Genomic DNA, 14731 nt, shown 5'->3' on the forward strand with positions numbered 1-14731 from the left:
TTCTTAAACTGGGGGGCGTGTAACATTCGTAAGGGGGGCGCGAGAGATGACAAGCTGTCTATTATATGAGCTATGTCTAAACATGCTTTCTTGACTTTCACTATAGGTTCATTTTTACTAAAATTTTAAAGTGTGTCACGATGGCAATTGTATTTTTGAAATTTGGATTCCGAAATACGTCAATTGTTACATCATAATATTTGGTGTTTCTCCACATTGAAGCGTATCGTTTTCGTTTACTCATTCATGCACTCCTAGCTCGACTAACTGTTCTCTTGTCTTCTCTTTTTGCGGTGACCTGTTTTTTCTCACAACGGGGGGCGGCGTAACAAGAAAAACTTTTACAAATGTATCACTTGTAGAAATACTTAATTTACATTAAATGCATTTTCTTTAGTTTTACAATTATGATGTATACAGGAAACCAGATGTTTTTGCTACTAACCTGTAAATATCCGATCAGTTTACGACGTATAATTTTCGAGTCATTAACGATTGAAAATTTGTGTGCAGTGTCGGCCACACATAATAAAAATACTGGGATCACGTCAATTGACCGTGAACAAATTCACCGGCGATAATTGTTCGCGGTCAATTTCCCACGGTTAATTGTCGTGGAACCAAAAATACTAATGTCACGCACCCGGTTTAAATAGGGTAAAACCAACGTCAGCCAATATTAAAACCGTAAAATGAAGTAAAACTTAAATTTAGTATTGATTTAATAAACAGATATTTTAGTAATTAAACTAATTGTATTGAGTGGAAAAAAGAGAAAGTATGACCAAAATTATCTGACGTATGGCTTTATAGATACCACAGTGAACAAAAAAGTCGTACCGCAATGCGCGATATGCTTAGAAAAGCTAAGCAACGACGTTTTGAGACCAAGTCGTTTGCAGCGTCATCTTCATGAATATAAAGACAAAACCCAGGAACAAACTTGACTGTGCAGCCGACCTAAGATGTGCATTATCTTCCACAAAGCCTCGAATTAATCGTTTGGTTTCCCAAAAACAACTACATCCTTCTCATTAATGAAAGTTAATTGAAAATAAATTGTTTTGTTTAATGCTTTTTTATTTTGCAATGAGGGGGCGCGAAATTTTTAGGTACCGTCAAGGGGGGCGTGTGCCAAAAAGTTTAAGAACCCCTGGTTTAAACGTAATCACTGACTCAATTTAAATAACCTGCCGCATTTAAAGCCATTGTACCTTAAACAGTTTCTGAGCCAACATGCAAGAACACTGCTCAGCTGTTTTTGTTTAGGGTTGGCTAGCCAACTGGCTATAGCATTAAGCCATATAGCCAGTCGGCTGGCTATCTTTGTGTTAGATGATTCAGTACAGCAATAAATTGACAGGTTTTAAATATGCTAGAAAATGAAAACAAACAAAATATTGAGGTAATTATGAAATTCCTATTTTTTTTCACACGAGTCAACACTAATCTACAGGAGCGCGGAAGCAACAAAACTAATTTGCGGAAGGAGTAAAGGTTTGGGGATAATTTTGTCATGAAAAGTGATCGTTGGGGTCAATAGGGATTAGAGTTAGATTAATTTTGTATTGTGACTCATGCGCTTCAGTAGATTAATGTTGTTACTATCGTAGATTTATGTTGGCCTTCACACGCTTTCAAAACACATGGGGCTAGTGTCCCAGCCAATTACTGAGAATATAGCGTTATGCGTTACCATTTTTTATTTAATAAATGTCCATGTTCGATTGCCGAATTCATAACATTGACTAACTAGAAGAAAGCCTCTGATTTTTTCACACACATGATGCCTCGTACACACTTGACACCGTCCTTTGCTACCATTCGTTGCAATAGTAATAAAATTGCATATAGTCAAACTGGGTATAATGATCTGCTATAAGAACCGAAGGATTTTTGATTCAGTTCTTAAAGATTGGATATTCTAAATTGCCCATTCAGCAAGATAATATGAATGAACGGGAAGAACTTTTCAGTTACTTGAAAGATTTCAATATTCTAACACCCTGAATCTATCTACCGTATTTTACGGACCATAAGGCGCACCCGGTTATAAGGCGCACTGTCAATAAATTGCTTTGATTAGTTTTTTGTTCATACATAAGGCGCATCGGGCCATAAGCCGCACCCGATTCTAAGGAGTATGGGTTACCGTATAAAGCTCAGTAAAATACGTTGCACGCATTATGATCCATACATTAGGCGCACCGGCTTGTAACGCGCACGATCAATTTATGAGGAAAAAAAGGATTTAAATTGCGCCTAATGGTCCGTAACATACAGTACACCTCAATTACGCAGTGTATTGTGTTGGGAGGAATGTAGGCTTGTAACTAAAAATGCCAACTCTCCATATATATACTACGCTTGTTTTTGATGTATTTTGGTGAAAAGACTATCATTATAAGTATGGTGACTATATTTGATTATGCAACATTATAACCAAGTTTTATTGTTAAGGTTACATATTTTTGCTTGTAAAGGGTAATCCTCAAAGTGAGCTGTTTAGAATGGACACGTCATCATGGAGAATTCGTGCTGTTATGGAACCACGTGGTTTTATTCGAGTAATTGAAATTGTTCTTGCCATTGTTGCGTTTGCAACCACTGGTGGTTACCACAGTACAGCAGAATATGCTATTTCCTGTCCCAGTCAGACTATTCCAAACTTAATTCCTGTTCCCATATCGTATCCTTTTCATTTAAATGGAAAAGATATAGCATTTGATAATTGTAGTGGGAATACCACCACAACACGAATGGAAGGAAATTTGTCACCCTCAGCTCAGTGGTTTATGTTTGTTGGTGTCACTGCTTTTTTATATTCCTTGGCAGCTGTCATTTTTTATGTTATGTTTGATGCAAAGGTGCGGCAGACTCACGAAAGAGCAGTTACCATCACTGATTTGGCTGTCACTGTTATCTATACATTTCTATGGCTTACAGCTGCATCTGCTTGGGCTTGGGGTCTAGGGGAAGTGAAGAAATGGACGAGCCAGAATCGTTTTTTTAGCAATAGTCCATTGGACTCCATTTGCAATCAAGAAGATACAACATGCAGCATCATACGTAACCCTGATTTCACTCCGTTAAATGCTTCAGTTGCTTTTGCATTTCTCAACTTCTTCCTTTGGGGATGCAACTGCTGGTTTGTGTACAAGGAATCTCCATATCATCAGGAACCAGCAAAAGACAATGCAGGTGCACCTCCTCAGCCACCTAATAACATGTAATGTTTGAAACATTGTTCAGTGCATCCTTAGAACTGTACAGCAATGGTTTAGTTATCTACGTATTGCTTTAATAGTGAAATGGTTTGTAACATGCAAGCATGCATCGAAATTACATTATTTGGTACTGAATTTTATTTAAAAAATAATTTGACATAAATTAATCTTTGTGTTATCCTATGTCGGAAGCATGTCGAGTAGTTTCTCTAATTTCACTACGTGAAATGCCTAATTTTGAGGTCCTTTTCCTCTAGTCCACGTGCTCTGTGTAAACTAAGTGCAAACAACGGGAAGGGCATGGATTGCTTACACAGTGAATGTAGTGTATGACCACAAATTAGAATACATACTCCTATTTGAATGCTGTTCCAAAAGTAAGGTTTTTTGAACATTGACATTATGTCCAAAATTGCACTAAAACAGTGAAAGGGGAAATTGCACACTATGAGCATATAGCATGTATGATGGTGATATATTGACATACTTCATATTTGTGGTATGATACTTTACTAAACTAAACCCCAAAATATACTTCAGATTGCTGAACCAAAGTGAAATATTCTTATTTGTGTAGCGCAGTTAGTATCATGAAAGATTTATAACTATATGCTCAAATGTACTTTCGGTTGTATCAGTGGCATTTAATTGAGTGTTGTCTGATTGTGCAGTGGATATTGTAGTGATTTGACGTTTTTGAACTTTGTAATATATGTAATTGCTTTCTAACAAATCAGCAATTATCCATTATAGCCCCAAATGTTAAAGTGAAATTCATTTGCATTAAAATCATTTGGTTTGCTTGTTATATATGTTTTAGCTTGTTATTTATTGTGTGAGTAATGCTCTAAGGAATATTAAAAGTTGCTGTAGGTTTGACAGTAAAAAGTGATTCTAAACTAGAATTACCTGTATTAAACTAATTGCAATGGTTTCATATTCGGTACTATTCCCATAGGTTTTGTGTAGATCTTTTAATAAAAGTACAAAACGTCCACACAATTTTGTAATGTTTTAAACCCCAAACCTCTCAACAACTGAGAATAGTTTAAAGTATGATGACAGCCATAGACGCCAACTAATGGGTTGACAAACCATTGCTACAGGCTAGAAATACTCTCGTTATAAGACAACAGAAAGCCTAGGTCAACCATCGGTTAAACTACTTTCTTTTGAGGATTACGCATTACAATGGCTGGCAAGCCATAAATCGTCTCCTTTGTTCCGATCAAGTGGATGATGGTGCACTGTTTCATGGATCGAAAGAGACAATTTCAAAACAATACAAGGGAATCTTCGACTAGTTTAGTGAATGGTGCTTATTTTAAAACTTATATTTTAGCAAATACTGTTGCCTGAATAGTGCTTTTTCTAAGAAAAATATATGTAATAAACTTCGTCAATCTTTAGATGAAAAGTAACAGCAGCGTTAAAAAAGAAATTTGACATGGAACTTCAGTGTTTAGTGTTTACTTCAATCAGAGTACAAAACTACTTCAGCAATAAGTCCCATATTCTGATAGCTTCGCTATCTACTGTCGTATATCAATTTACATGTCCATATAATAAGAGTAATATATACACACGTAAAACTTCTCAAAATTTTGGTACCAAGTTGTCTAACATACAAAAATCAGCGATCAAAACACACATAGAAATATGAAAGGATGTGTAACCTCCAGGTATAGGTCCAGGTCTCAATATGAAATTGACGCTGCAACATGAGCATCAAAATGCATTTTTTACACAGCCATCTTGCTAATTTCCCGGAAAACCTTGGTGCGATGAGCAAGGAGTAAAATTCCACCAAGATCTGAAGGTGATGGAGGAAAGATATCAGGGAAGATAGGACTTACATATGCTGGCTGACTATTGCTGGAGTATTAAGCGAGACTGCCCACAGCTTAAGAATGCCAGGAAAAGCTACAAGAGTAAATTTTTGTCCTAAAACTTGCACTTTATTTGTCCTGCAGAAGCAATATCCGTTTTAAGGAACAGAATAGAGCTTCAAATGCTTATTTGAAAACCATTGAGTTACTTTCGGTTGCTTGTGGTTCTTAAAACGTTTTATACAATAAACACAGATGTCTTAAATGTTGTACTTTTTTGTGGGTTATGAGACAAAGTGAATTGTAAAAATTTATAAAATGGCACCCATTGCACGACCAACTGTGCCAGTACGACGTACCCTGGTTAAAAAAGCTTGGATTTGTAGGGGTATTTATTGATCAAAAATTTGAGATTTCTTGACTTTTTCAGTAATTTTACAGACCATCCGACATTGGAACTTTGTTACATTTCGATTTTGTATGATGTTAACATATGTTTATCAAAATGCTGCTTACTCCCTTCTATGTTCACATAGTTTTAATTGCGTTCACCTATTATATCGTTTACTGTATCGTCTTGTCTGCAAACTCTAAATTTTGCGTACTTTTCTCTTGCAGCTACTTCCGTACGGAGTTGTTATAAACATTTACACAACTTTGATTTTTACATTTACGTTCGCTTATCACTCTGATGAAGGACAAATGTTTATGTCCGAAACATTTTATTTCTCGTACATTGTTAATTAAGTATTTTTTCTGCGCTAGTTGCTTTGCTTGCAACTTTATGGTATTTCATATGCATGAAATGCAAACTAGCGAGAGCTCGGCAAGTCAAAGGAATAAAGGAAAAACTGATCTGGGTGTAAAGTTTGGCGTTTTGCACAAGGTGTACTTTCCAAAACATTAGTATCATGCAACGAACCAAAATGCAAATAATTTTTCTTTTAACTCGTGAAAACTGGGTTGTTTTACGACGCGTAGTTTTCCGGTATAACGAAGGGTGCATCGCTGCTACACACTTCGCCACACGACCGACATGGTGAACATGCCAGATGATTATTATTGTTCCTGTTGGCAGCCAGAGTATATTTAACGAATACGTTCAGTTTACTTTTCAAAAAATGACGTCTTTTGTCTTTGCGTATAGGACCAAAACGTAACCGTCGCACGACGTCAAGATACAATGTATTTGTGATCTCATCGATAGGAATTTAAGTAATCTGCTCGTGCTGCCCCTGGAAATCTCAAACCTTTAAATGAAAGAAATGATGATAACTTACAATTCAAAACAAGCTCTGCATTATAACATGCAAATGCAATGGTTTATCGAAAATTTACAGAAATGATAAACATACCTTTACCATAATTTGCGCGACCACGCTTATTTCTTTTGTCTTGAGGGCGACTTTTTCTTATTTACGAACGTGAAACATCTGGCGATGTCAAGTGAGTGAAACACCTTGCGACATGAAATACCTGAAAGCGACTGCGGCATGTTTTCACTTGTCAACAAGCTCGCGTTGTTAGGCAACGTTGCTATGCATTATCCAATCGCCATACAAAACATTCTGTTCATGTACCCATGGTAGCCAATACTTGCTTTTGTATCGCCTGAATTACGTCACAATTGACTCTAATTATTATTGATTAACAATACTCCCAATCAGCTGTTTTGGTTTCCTAGTGATAAAATTTGGAAGCTACCGGTCTTGGAATCAGTGGCTACTTTACAAATAAAATCAATAAAAAGAACTTTCAAGTCGTTTTGTTTTTTGTCCAAATTCTGTCTTGAAGATTTCATGTTACTCAACGCTTCAGGCGATGCACCACACCAGCAAGGTACGTTGTTTCCAATATTGAATATTACAAGGCCGATTAAGGTCAATAGTACCGTCTAGGAATTAGAGGTTACACCTGATTTGATGTAATTTCTGATTTTGATGGTACCTTGTATCACTTCAATTTGTCGCCGTAATATGGGAAAGAAGATGAAATAACTTCAGCAATCTTTTGTTGAAGGTTTGGTGTCCTCTTATCTTCGTTTTAACGGAGCATCGCGTCCCTTTACTTCATTTATTGATGATGATGTTGTTTATTCGGTTTAACCATAGTTTCTAGGAGTTAGCCTAACTGATGGCGTTAAAAATTAGCTTGTTTTAACCATTAGAAATTTAATAACTTAAAACAAAAATTACCCCTACTTTGTATGGTACTCCCTAGTTATTTATCAATTAGGCATGTAGATGTAGATTGTAGAGGAAACATCCATCTTTAAGAGGGTATCTAGTTAGACTGTTAGAGTTATGCGTGTACCACGCCACTACCTAGTAGTAGTACCAGTACACCTCTGGGCCCTGCACCAAGCAAAGATTAATTATCAACAGCTACCATATCTTTCATTCAAATCTAAGAAGTGAACCATACCTTTCGAACATTCTCTTCAAACTTTAGCTGTAAATGGCTTTTTAGCGTAAGATTTAACTGGTGAGTCGATATATGAATGTTGTATTCACCTTGTTTGAAGAAACTGGACAAGGTGATCCAGAAACTTTTAATGATCTTGTCAGCTGGCAAAGATCACATCAGAAGTGGCAAACCTTCAGGGATTTGCGGATGGAAGGCCTTTTTTTTGATGTAGTTCTAAAAACAATCGATGGCACCGCTTTTCCTGCTCACAGAATTATTTTATGCGCATGCAGCCCTTACTTTAAGTAAGTTGGGTAATGATTTGTACTAGTTTAGCAACGTAAATACTTCCCAATCTTTACATATTCCATTGTGCTGTATCTTGGAAATAAGCGTTGCAGATAATCAAATAATGGACCACAAAATTGGGACAAATTTTAATTTGAAAAAGTACACATAAAATTATAATCTCGTTTATAGATCCCTGTTTAGTGGACGATGGGAAAGTGGAAACAGAGAGGAAATCACAATACCTGGTGTAACAACACAGGTCATGGATCACATATTTCAGTTTGCATACATGCGCGAAGTAAGTCGGTGTATTTATTCATGGGCCTTCTTGCATTTATGTACGTATATGACATATTAAAAACAAGGAAAGGGTGCTAGATTGAAAGTGGAAAATCGGTATCTTGGTTACATAAATTAATTTACATTTAGAAAATTTATGTACTGATTTTCGAAGGTGACATTGACGTCAATAAACGAAACTAAAGAATTGTTGATGGTAGCCAATCATCTTGGAATTGATGAAATTATACAAAAATGTATATGCTATTTGCTGAGAAAGATAAACTTCGCAAACTGCGTTGATTTGTGGGAATTTGCGAGGTTGGTTGCGTTTGATACCTCAATTATTACTACTAACCATGGTGTTTTTGCTTTGGCAAGATTAGTTGCAAGTAACCTGCGCGCTGGAGCCAAATTATGTTATTTCTTTCACAAAACGTCTCCAGAACGTACTACTGTAACACACTTGAGAAGTCTACAAAGGAATACATATTGAGGCATATAGCTGAAATTGTGTGTGAAATGCCTACTCCCGGATTTAGACAAGTCTGGAATCTATCAGAAGAAGATTTGCAGGCATTTCTGCAAGACGATGAGCTAAACGTACCCGAAGAATCCTTTACTTTTTGGATTATAATGAGGTGATTTTTCAAATTGCTTGGGGATTGATTTCAAAGACTTGTCTTCTCTAGCTCTGTCTTATGTAGGATATTGTTATATTGAAGAAATCATTATTACAAATTTTATGAGTCACAGTTGAACATTTTTATACAAGGTGGGTGGATGAGGATATCTTACACAGACATAAAAGCGTGTATAACCTATTGCAATGCATGCGTTGGGGCAATCTTAACGTTGATTTTCTGGAAGATGTCATCCAAAAACATGACTTAGTCGGGTCTTGCAAAGACAGCCTGTGAGTATACTGTCCTTCAATTGTGTTTTAATGTTCTGTTGGTTTACTTAACAGTATTTTCTTGCTATCGGTATGCACTTACCAAGACAATGCATTACCAATTTACAGATACCTTGTGGAATTTTTAAAAGCCTTTTGCAAAAATCATTCCCTTTTGCCTTCGACGTTACCGCTGCCAAAGAAAAGAGATGCCAACGGCAATTACCTGATTTCCCCCGAGCATGCAGGCAAATGGCTCACCCCTCGCTATCCTCGAAAGCTAATACTTGTGGTTGGTGGTTGGTGTGGCGAAAGTCCAACGAAATGTGCAGAACTATATGAACCGAAAAGGAAAAAGTGGAGACTGATCAACAAAGTATTTCCATCACTACTACAGGTACAAGTGTTTGCAGTGTAGTATATATTATCGAAGCTGGTGGCAACTTACCCATTGTTTTCATGGTGATTTTGTAATCGTTTTCATGGTTTAACTTTGTAATATCTTGGAAACAAAAGTTTCAAATATTAATAGGCTAACCGTTTCTGAAAAAGCGTCATGCTGTTATATAGTTACTAAATTCTTGATTTTTCTGTCCTTCTAGCATATTGTCAACATAATTAGATTATTTGTAAAATTAGAACTTATGCCAAAAGTTGGTTTGTCTTGTCCACTTAGCCGATACTTATTGTCTATTTGTCTAACGTGTTGGTCGATTTTCAAATGAATACATGGAACGAGTGTAACGGATTATATCCTTCCAGGTTTGATAAACTGCCATTTCTAAACGTGAGGCGCACGCTCCACGGGTGGTTCCGGGCGAAATTTTGGCGGGGCTTGCCAAAATTTTGGTGAAATTTATGAATTCAAATTTAAGAAAGAAAGAAGTAATTACTTTTCGCAACTTTCACTTTAAAATTAAGCGAGAATGCAACTGTACCTTTTCAATAGCGTACTAAGCAGGAAAGCTATTTCCCCATAGGCTTTTTTGCGTCTTTATTCCTTTTCCTTCATCGCACTTCCTTGTTTGCTTATCGGCTATAATTTAATCGAGAAAAACGTACAACGAGTGGGTATACGGCGTTTGAAAATAGTTAATACATCATAAATAGCTATTTTTCGTACGTATAAATATTTGTATTCACTTCGTTTTGAGGCGTTCTAAAGCCATTTTTAAACATAAAAAAACAAAATGTTTGCACTTCGTAAATTTTGGTCGAGGTCCGAGGTGGATGAATGCTTAAAATTTATACTCAGCTTATAAAGACATTTGGCCTCCTTTGCATCAAATTAGAAATGCAATCCCAAATACGTTATTTATGGTGAGAAGTAGGATTTTTTTGAAACAAAAAATGGAGCCTGAGACAAAAAAATCTGTTTCAACGGCTAGTGGCTACAGTTGTAATACCTCCCGTAAGCTCGAATCACGCTCATCGATAGAGGAATCGGGGGGGGGGGGGGGGGGGGGACGGAACAGAACTGTTTCTTTTGGCTTACTTCAAACATTTGATAAAAACGGTGCCTAACAATTCAACCAACCCTCTTGCCTAACGCCAAAGGTAGACTGACCTTACATTTAATCAAAGCAGAGAGTTACAAAAGCGCCGTATAAATGTTATCAATTATTATCATTAGTGAAGCGTTTTAAGCTTTCGACGAGTAAGCCGCGTAAACTAGAAATAACAGAGTGCACAATAAACATAGAGCGTGGTCTATAAAGATAGAAAATATAGCCTAAATTCTATGCAACATAAACATACAAATGGCATCCAACAATATCATACCGGTATAAAATGTTTATAAGCCTACCGTTATCAACCTAAAAAATGTACATAGCAACAAATAGCTTATACACGCGTGCAGGTTTTTTTTTAAGGTTTGGTTTGGGTGACCGCTAAGTAGTTTTAAGAGACCGCAAGTGTTTCATTTAAATACCAAAAAATAGCCATATTTACAAGTCCAAATTTTGGGAAACCGCTGGAGAAATTTGGGGGACCGTTTCGGTCACCCAAAACACCTTAAAAAAAACACTGCACGCGTGAGAGGAAGTGATCTGTTAATATTAACGCCTGCTACAAAATAAACTAGGGATAAAAAGTTTGATACAGGACTTCGTGACGCGAGTGTTGTCTGAATGATCAATTAATCAACAGGTTACCAAGTTCATAAAGCAGTTTATTTTATATGGTTAGTTCTATTATCACTGTATGTATTCTCTTTCTGTACCTCAACTATTTTTTGCTTACACTGTACAGCGGCCAAGAGCATACCATGCTATTCTTTACCTTGATGGATATATATACCTTATTGGTGGATACGATGGGCGAAGCACGTACAACTCGTGTGATAGATTTGACATGAAAACCTGTCAGTGGAAGGAAATGTGTGGTATGCACAGTCGGTGAGTTCGACGACGTTTAGTTTACTGCTTAAAAGTATGGTGGGCGTCTAATAATAATCGCCCGTAAAAGTTTCAGAAGGATGAAAAACTTTGGCGATGTTTTCTAATATTTTCTGACATGAAAAAAATACGACTACTTTGGGTGTTGACTCAGGTACGAATAATTGTTTGTCATTGGCAGACGATGTTATGTCAGCGCCACTGCCGCAAATGATTGCATCTTTGCCCTAGGAGGTGCAGATGGATCACGAGACGACAGGCTTAAGTCGGCGGAAAAGTTCTATCCTTCTCGCAACATTTGGGTGCGGCTTCCTGACATGTTGGAAAGACGAAGTGACGCAGGTTGCCCCTATAATTCAGTAAACATTTGAGACAATTGTGTGCTGGTTTGTGACAATGCAGAGTTAACTTAGTATAAAATCTGCGCAGGTGCATGTTGCTTGGGAAGTCGCGTGTATGTAGCTGGAGGTTTCACTGGAAATGAGTGTGTGTTCAGCGTGGAATTTCTGGACAATGATGCCGACCAGTGGACCCGTATTTCTCCCATGACCGTTCCTCGGTCTGGGGTGTCAGTTGTAGCTTATCGCGGAAAACTTGTGGTTCTCGGAGGTTATGATGGACGTGAAAGGTTGAAAAGTGTTGAAATATTTGATCCCAGTGAAAATCGCTGGGCAACATTGAGTCCAATGATAACTAAGAGGTGAATGAATTTAGGTTATTACATAAAAACAAAAAATTATAGTTTTGTTATGTGCTTTCATAATCTCAACCTTGGGTTAAGAGGTATGTGTTTTAAGCTCACTATAATAAGTTACAATGACAAACTTTTCTCTCCATTACAGGTTATTCTTTAAACTTGCAAAGACAGTGCAGTCTATCTTCGTTTGTTTCCACTTTTCTAGAAAATTTTAAACTTATTTGCCGTTATCGGCTATCCTTTTTTTCATGCAGATCAAATTTTACTTCCTGCGTGATCGACAGTAAACTTGTTGTAATGGGAGGTTTCAACGGAATTGCCACCTGCTCCGATGTGGAATATTACGACGATGTCTGCGAACAATGCGGAGATGCATCTTGTTCTAGTTACCATCTGGGCAACAGTTCGTCCTGCTTCATTAGTCAGCTACGAACACCGCCAAAACACTGTGGAAAAACGACAGAGAAAAGCGATGCTGGTACGTGTTCATCCAAACGTGCACTCAATTTCGATAACGATCTTGAAATGGCTGGTACTTCTCAAATCAGCTCATCAATCAAATCCCAAGTATCACCCGGTTTGGTTTCGCCAAGGAAAGAAATCAAAGGAAAATCAAGGTGGAAGTCTTTGCCTAAGATGTTACTCAGTCGCAGTGCTTTAAGCTCCTGTGTTATCACTGGACTATCGCCAAAGTTCTTGAACTCAGTACTTCTAGAAGATCAACAGGATGCTTGAATACTTTGAGACAAATCACGATTTCGTATCAAATGTTGTTTTCACAGCATAGCTGCATGCTAAGAAAACTTTAATTCATATTTGCTGTGCACTGATAAATAACATCCTATTATTTATTTATGCTTAGTTTAGGAGACCAGTGGTTCCCAAACTTTTTCAGCTTGTGGCACACTAGAAAAATTAGAAAACGCTCGCGGCACACTTACAAGAGAAGAAATGTTGCTTTAAAAAATTACCCTACTCTATCGACAATGCCATAATTGGTTTCATCGTCACATGTGCTTATTTCTCAGCTATTGAAGCAGCTAGAAAGCTTTTAAGTCGCATATGCTTGTCTGCATGCCTTATTTTAAATATTTATACAGTTCTTTTCCAAAATTCCAAAAAGATTCGCGGCACACCTGAGAATCTGTGGCGGCACACTAGTGTGCCGCGGCACACAGTTTGGGAATCACTGGTCTAGACTATAGTATAGACTATAGAGGATATTTTCATGGTAATGTCGCATGGTAGTTGATGTCTGGTATTTTACAACCTCTAGAGTCTAGACTATAGACTATAGAGGATATTTTCTATTGCCTCTATTTTCTTCAATTCTTTATACAGTTTTGTTATATACTGTACCTAGTATAATCATCTAGTTAACGAGTGAACGAAAATGGAACAATTAGATATATTATTTTAATATACTAAAAACTATACTGAACTTTAAAATCAATAACAAGTTTACATAGAGCAGGGGCGGATTAGCAAAATACAACAGCCCGGAATTATGAGAAGTAAAACGGCCCACGCCCAAAATAAGTTTATGAGTAAGAAACAGTTGCCATGATTATTTTAGAAAAAGCCGAGTGTATTTGTCAAGTAGCTCATATATAGGCTATTGTCTTCAAATTTATAGTCACTATATAATAGTTTACGGAAGTCATACATGTTTCGTTGGTAAAGAATTGAACAAAATTACGTTTTTTAGTAGAAGTTAATATCATCAACATATAAGCTCTGTCGTCGCATTAATCAAAGTTTATTTCTTGGTAAGAATGCTGATATGAACAATATCTGTTGAACTTATGTCATAATATGTCACAAAGGTGGCGCAAAAACAAAAATGTGCATAACAATAGGTCAATTCGAAAGGTAGAAATCGTAATACAACATCAAATCCTAAAATAGGTTAAATTCAATTTTTAACAAAGTCCATTCGAGGTTGCTGTATGCCACTATAAGGTAACAGAAACAGCCATCATTATCAATCGTCATGCTATATACTTTTAAACGAATAGTTTATGTTCAACCCAGCGATGAAAGTAGGTCTACGGCCAAGCTTTTCTGCTCGGGCTTTGATTCGAGCTCGAGTTTATGAAAATTGTTTGGTTCTTAATAAGTTTTGGCGATTTGGTTTTTAATCAGTTTTGACGAAGCTTACAATGACAAATGCAAAAACTTCAATAATTTTAGAAAGATACATAACAAAATTTTTATAAAAATTGTAACAGTTTTTAAATTTTCCATTCTAGATTATGTCAAAGCTTATAAAAACCAAATCGATGACAAAACCATTTAATTTAAAATCAGAACAAAAGATAATGAGTTTTTTAGCAAACTGGTCTACATATCATCGCTATTTTTACATTAAAACTCTGAACAAAAGAGATTATCTTAAGATTGCTACACTTTACCATTTACGCAAACGCATTGTTTCTAACTGAGATATCGTGCGGCACTTTGAAGGTCTATTGTAAGGAATCTTTTTGCGTGATTCGAACGTCATTGTGGGCTTTTATGTTTCCAAAAACAATAGGGAAACCGTGCTCTTCCCAGGCAATACAGATCAGCCCTTAAATACACAAGTCACCACAAAAAAACAACAATTGGTCTTCATTCCACTACACAAAACAACGCCTAACTGTGATGCCGCATAAACGCAATAATGTGTAAAGCACAGTAACGCAGATGTCCTCTCTCTTTCACAG

At 36.7% G+C, this 14731-nt stretch overlaps 2 protein-coding genes across 2 annotated transcripts; both read left to right on the top strand.

Annotated features, from left to right (window-relative positions):
• Positions 1 to 1210: 1210 nt before the first annotated feature.
• LOC143451837 (synaptophysin-like) lies at positions 1211 to 4166 on the top strand. Its single transcript, XM_076952582.1, has one exon. It carries the CDS (start codon positions 2511 to 2513, stop codon positions 3231 to 3233), a length of 723 nt encoding a protein of 240 aa, XP_076808697.1. The 5' UTR covers positions 1211 to 2510; the 3' UTR covers positions 3234 to 4166.
• Positions 4167 to 6750: 2584 nt separating this feature from the next.
• LOC143453372 (kelch-like protein 21) lies at positions 6751 to 13436 on the top strand. The gene is made up of 11 exons (XM_076954691.1): positions 6751 to 6895; positions 7581 to 7767; positions 7943 to 8051; positions 8208 to 8353; positions 8479 to 8673; positions 8808 to 8948; positions 9057 to 9324; positions 11181 to 11326; positions 11508 to 11668; positions 11756 to 12026; positions 12278 to 13436. Exons 1-11 carry the CDS (start codon positions 6856 to 6858, stop codon positions 12756 to 12758), a joined length of 2145 nt encoding a protein of 714 aa, XP_076810806.1. The 5' UTR covers positions 6751 to 6855; the 3' UTR covers positions 12759 to 13436.
• The last annotated feature ends 1295 nt before the right edge of the window (positions 13437 to 14731 follow it).

The sequence above is a fragment of the Clavelina lepadiformis genome, chromosome 4, assembly GCF_947623445.1.
Source record: "Clavelina lepadiformis chromosome 4, kaClaLepa1.1, whole genome shotgun sequence".
Lineage (NCBI taxonomy): Eukaryota > Metazoa > Chordata > Ascidiacea > Aplousobranchia > Clavelinidae > Clavelina > Clavelina lepadiformis.

What these genes read in the sequence shown, in the direction of transcription:
- LOC143453372 (XM_076954691.1), top strand. Translation starts at nt 6,856, where the DNA reads ATGTTACTCAACGCTTCAGGCGATGCACCACACCAGCAAG. An exon ending in AGTTTGCATACATGCGCGAA is followed by an intron (nt 8,052 to 8,207) that starts GTAAGTCGGTGT and finishes TGATTTTCGAAG; the next exon opens with GTGACATTGACGTCAATAAA. An exon ending in TATTTCCATCACTACTACAG is followed by an intron (nt 9,325 to 11,180) that starts GTACAAGTGTTT and finishes TACACTGTACAG; the next exon opens with CGGCCAAGAGCATACCATGC.
- LOC143451837 (XM_076952582.1), top strand. Translation starts at nt 2,511, where the DNA reads ATGGACACGTCATCATGGAGAATTCGTGCTGTTATGGAACCACGTGGT.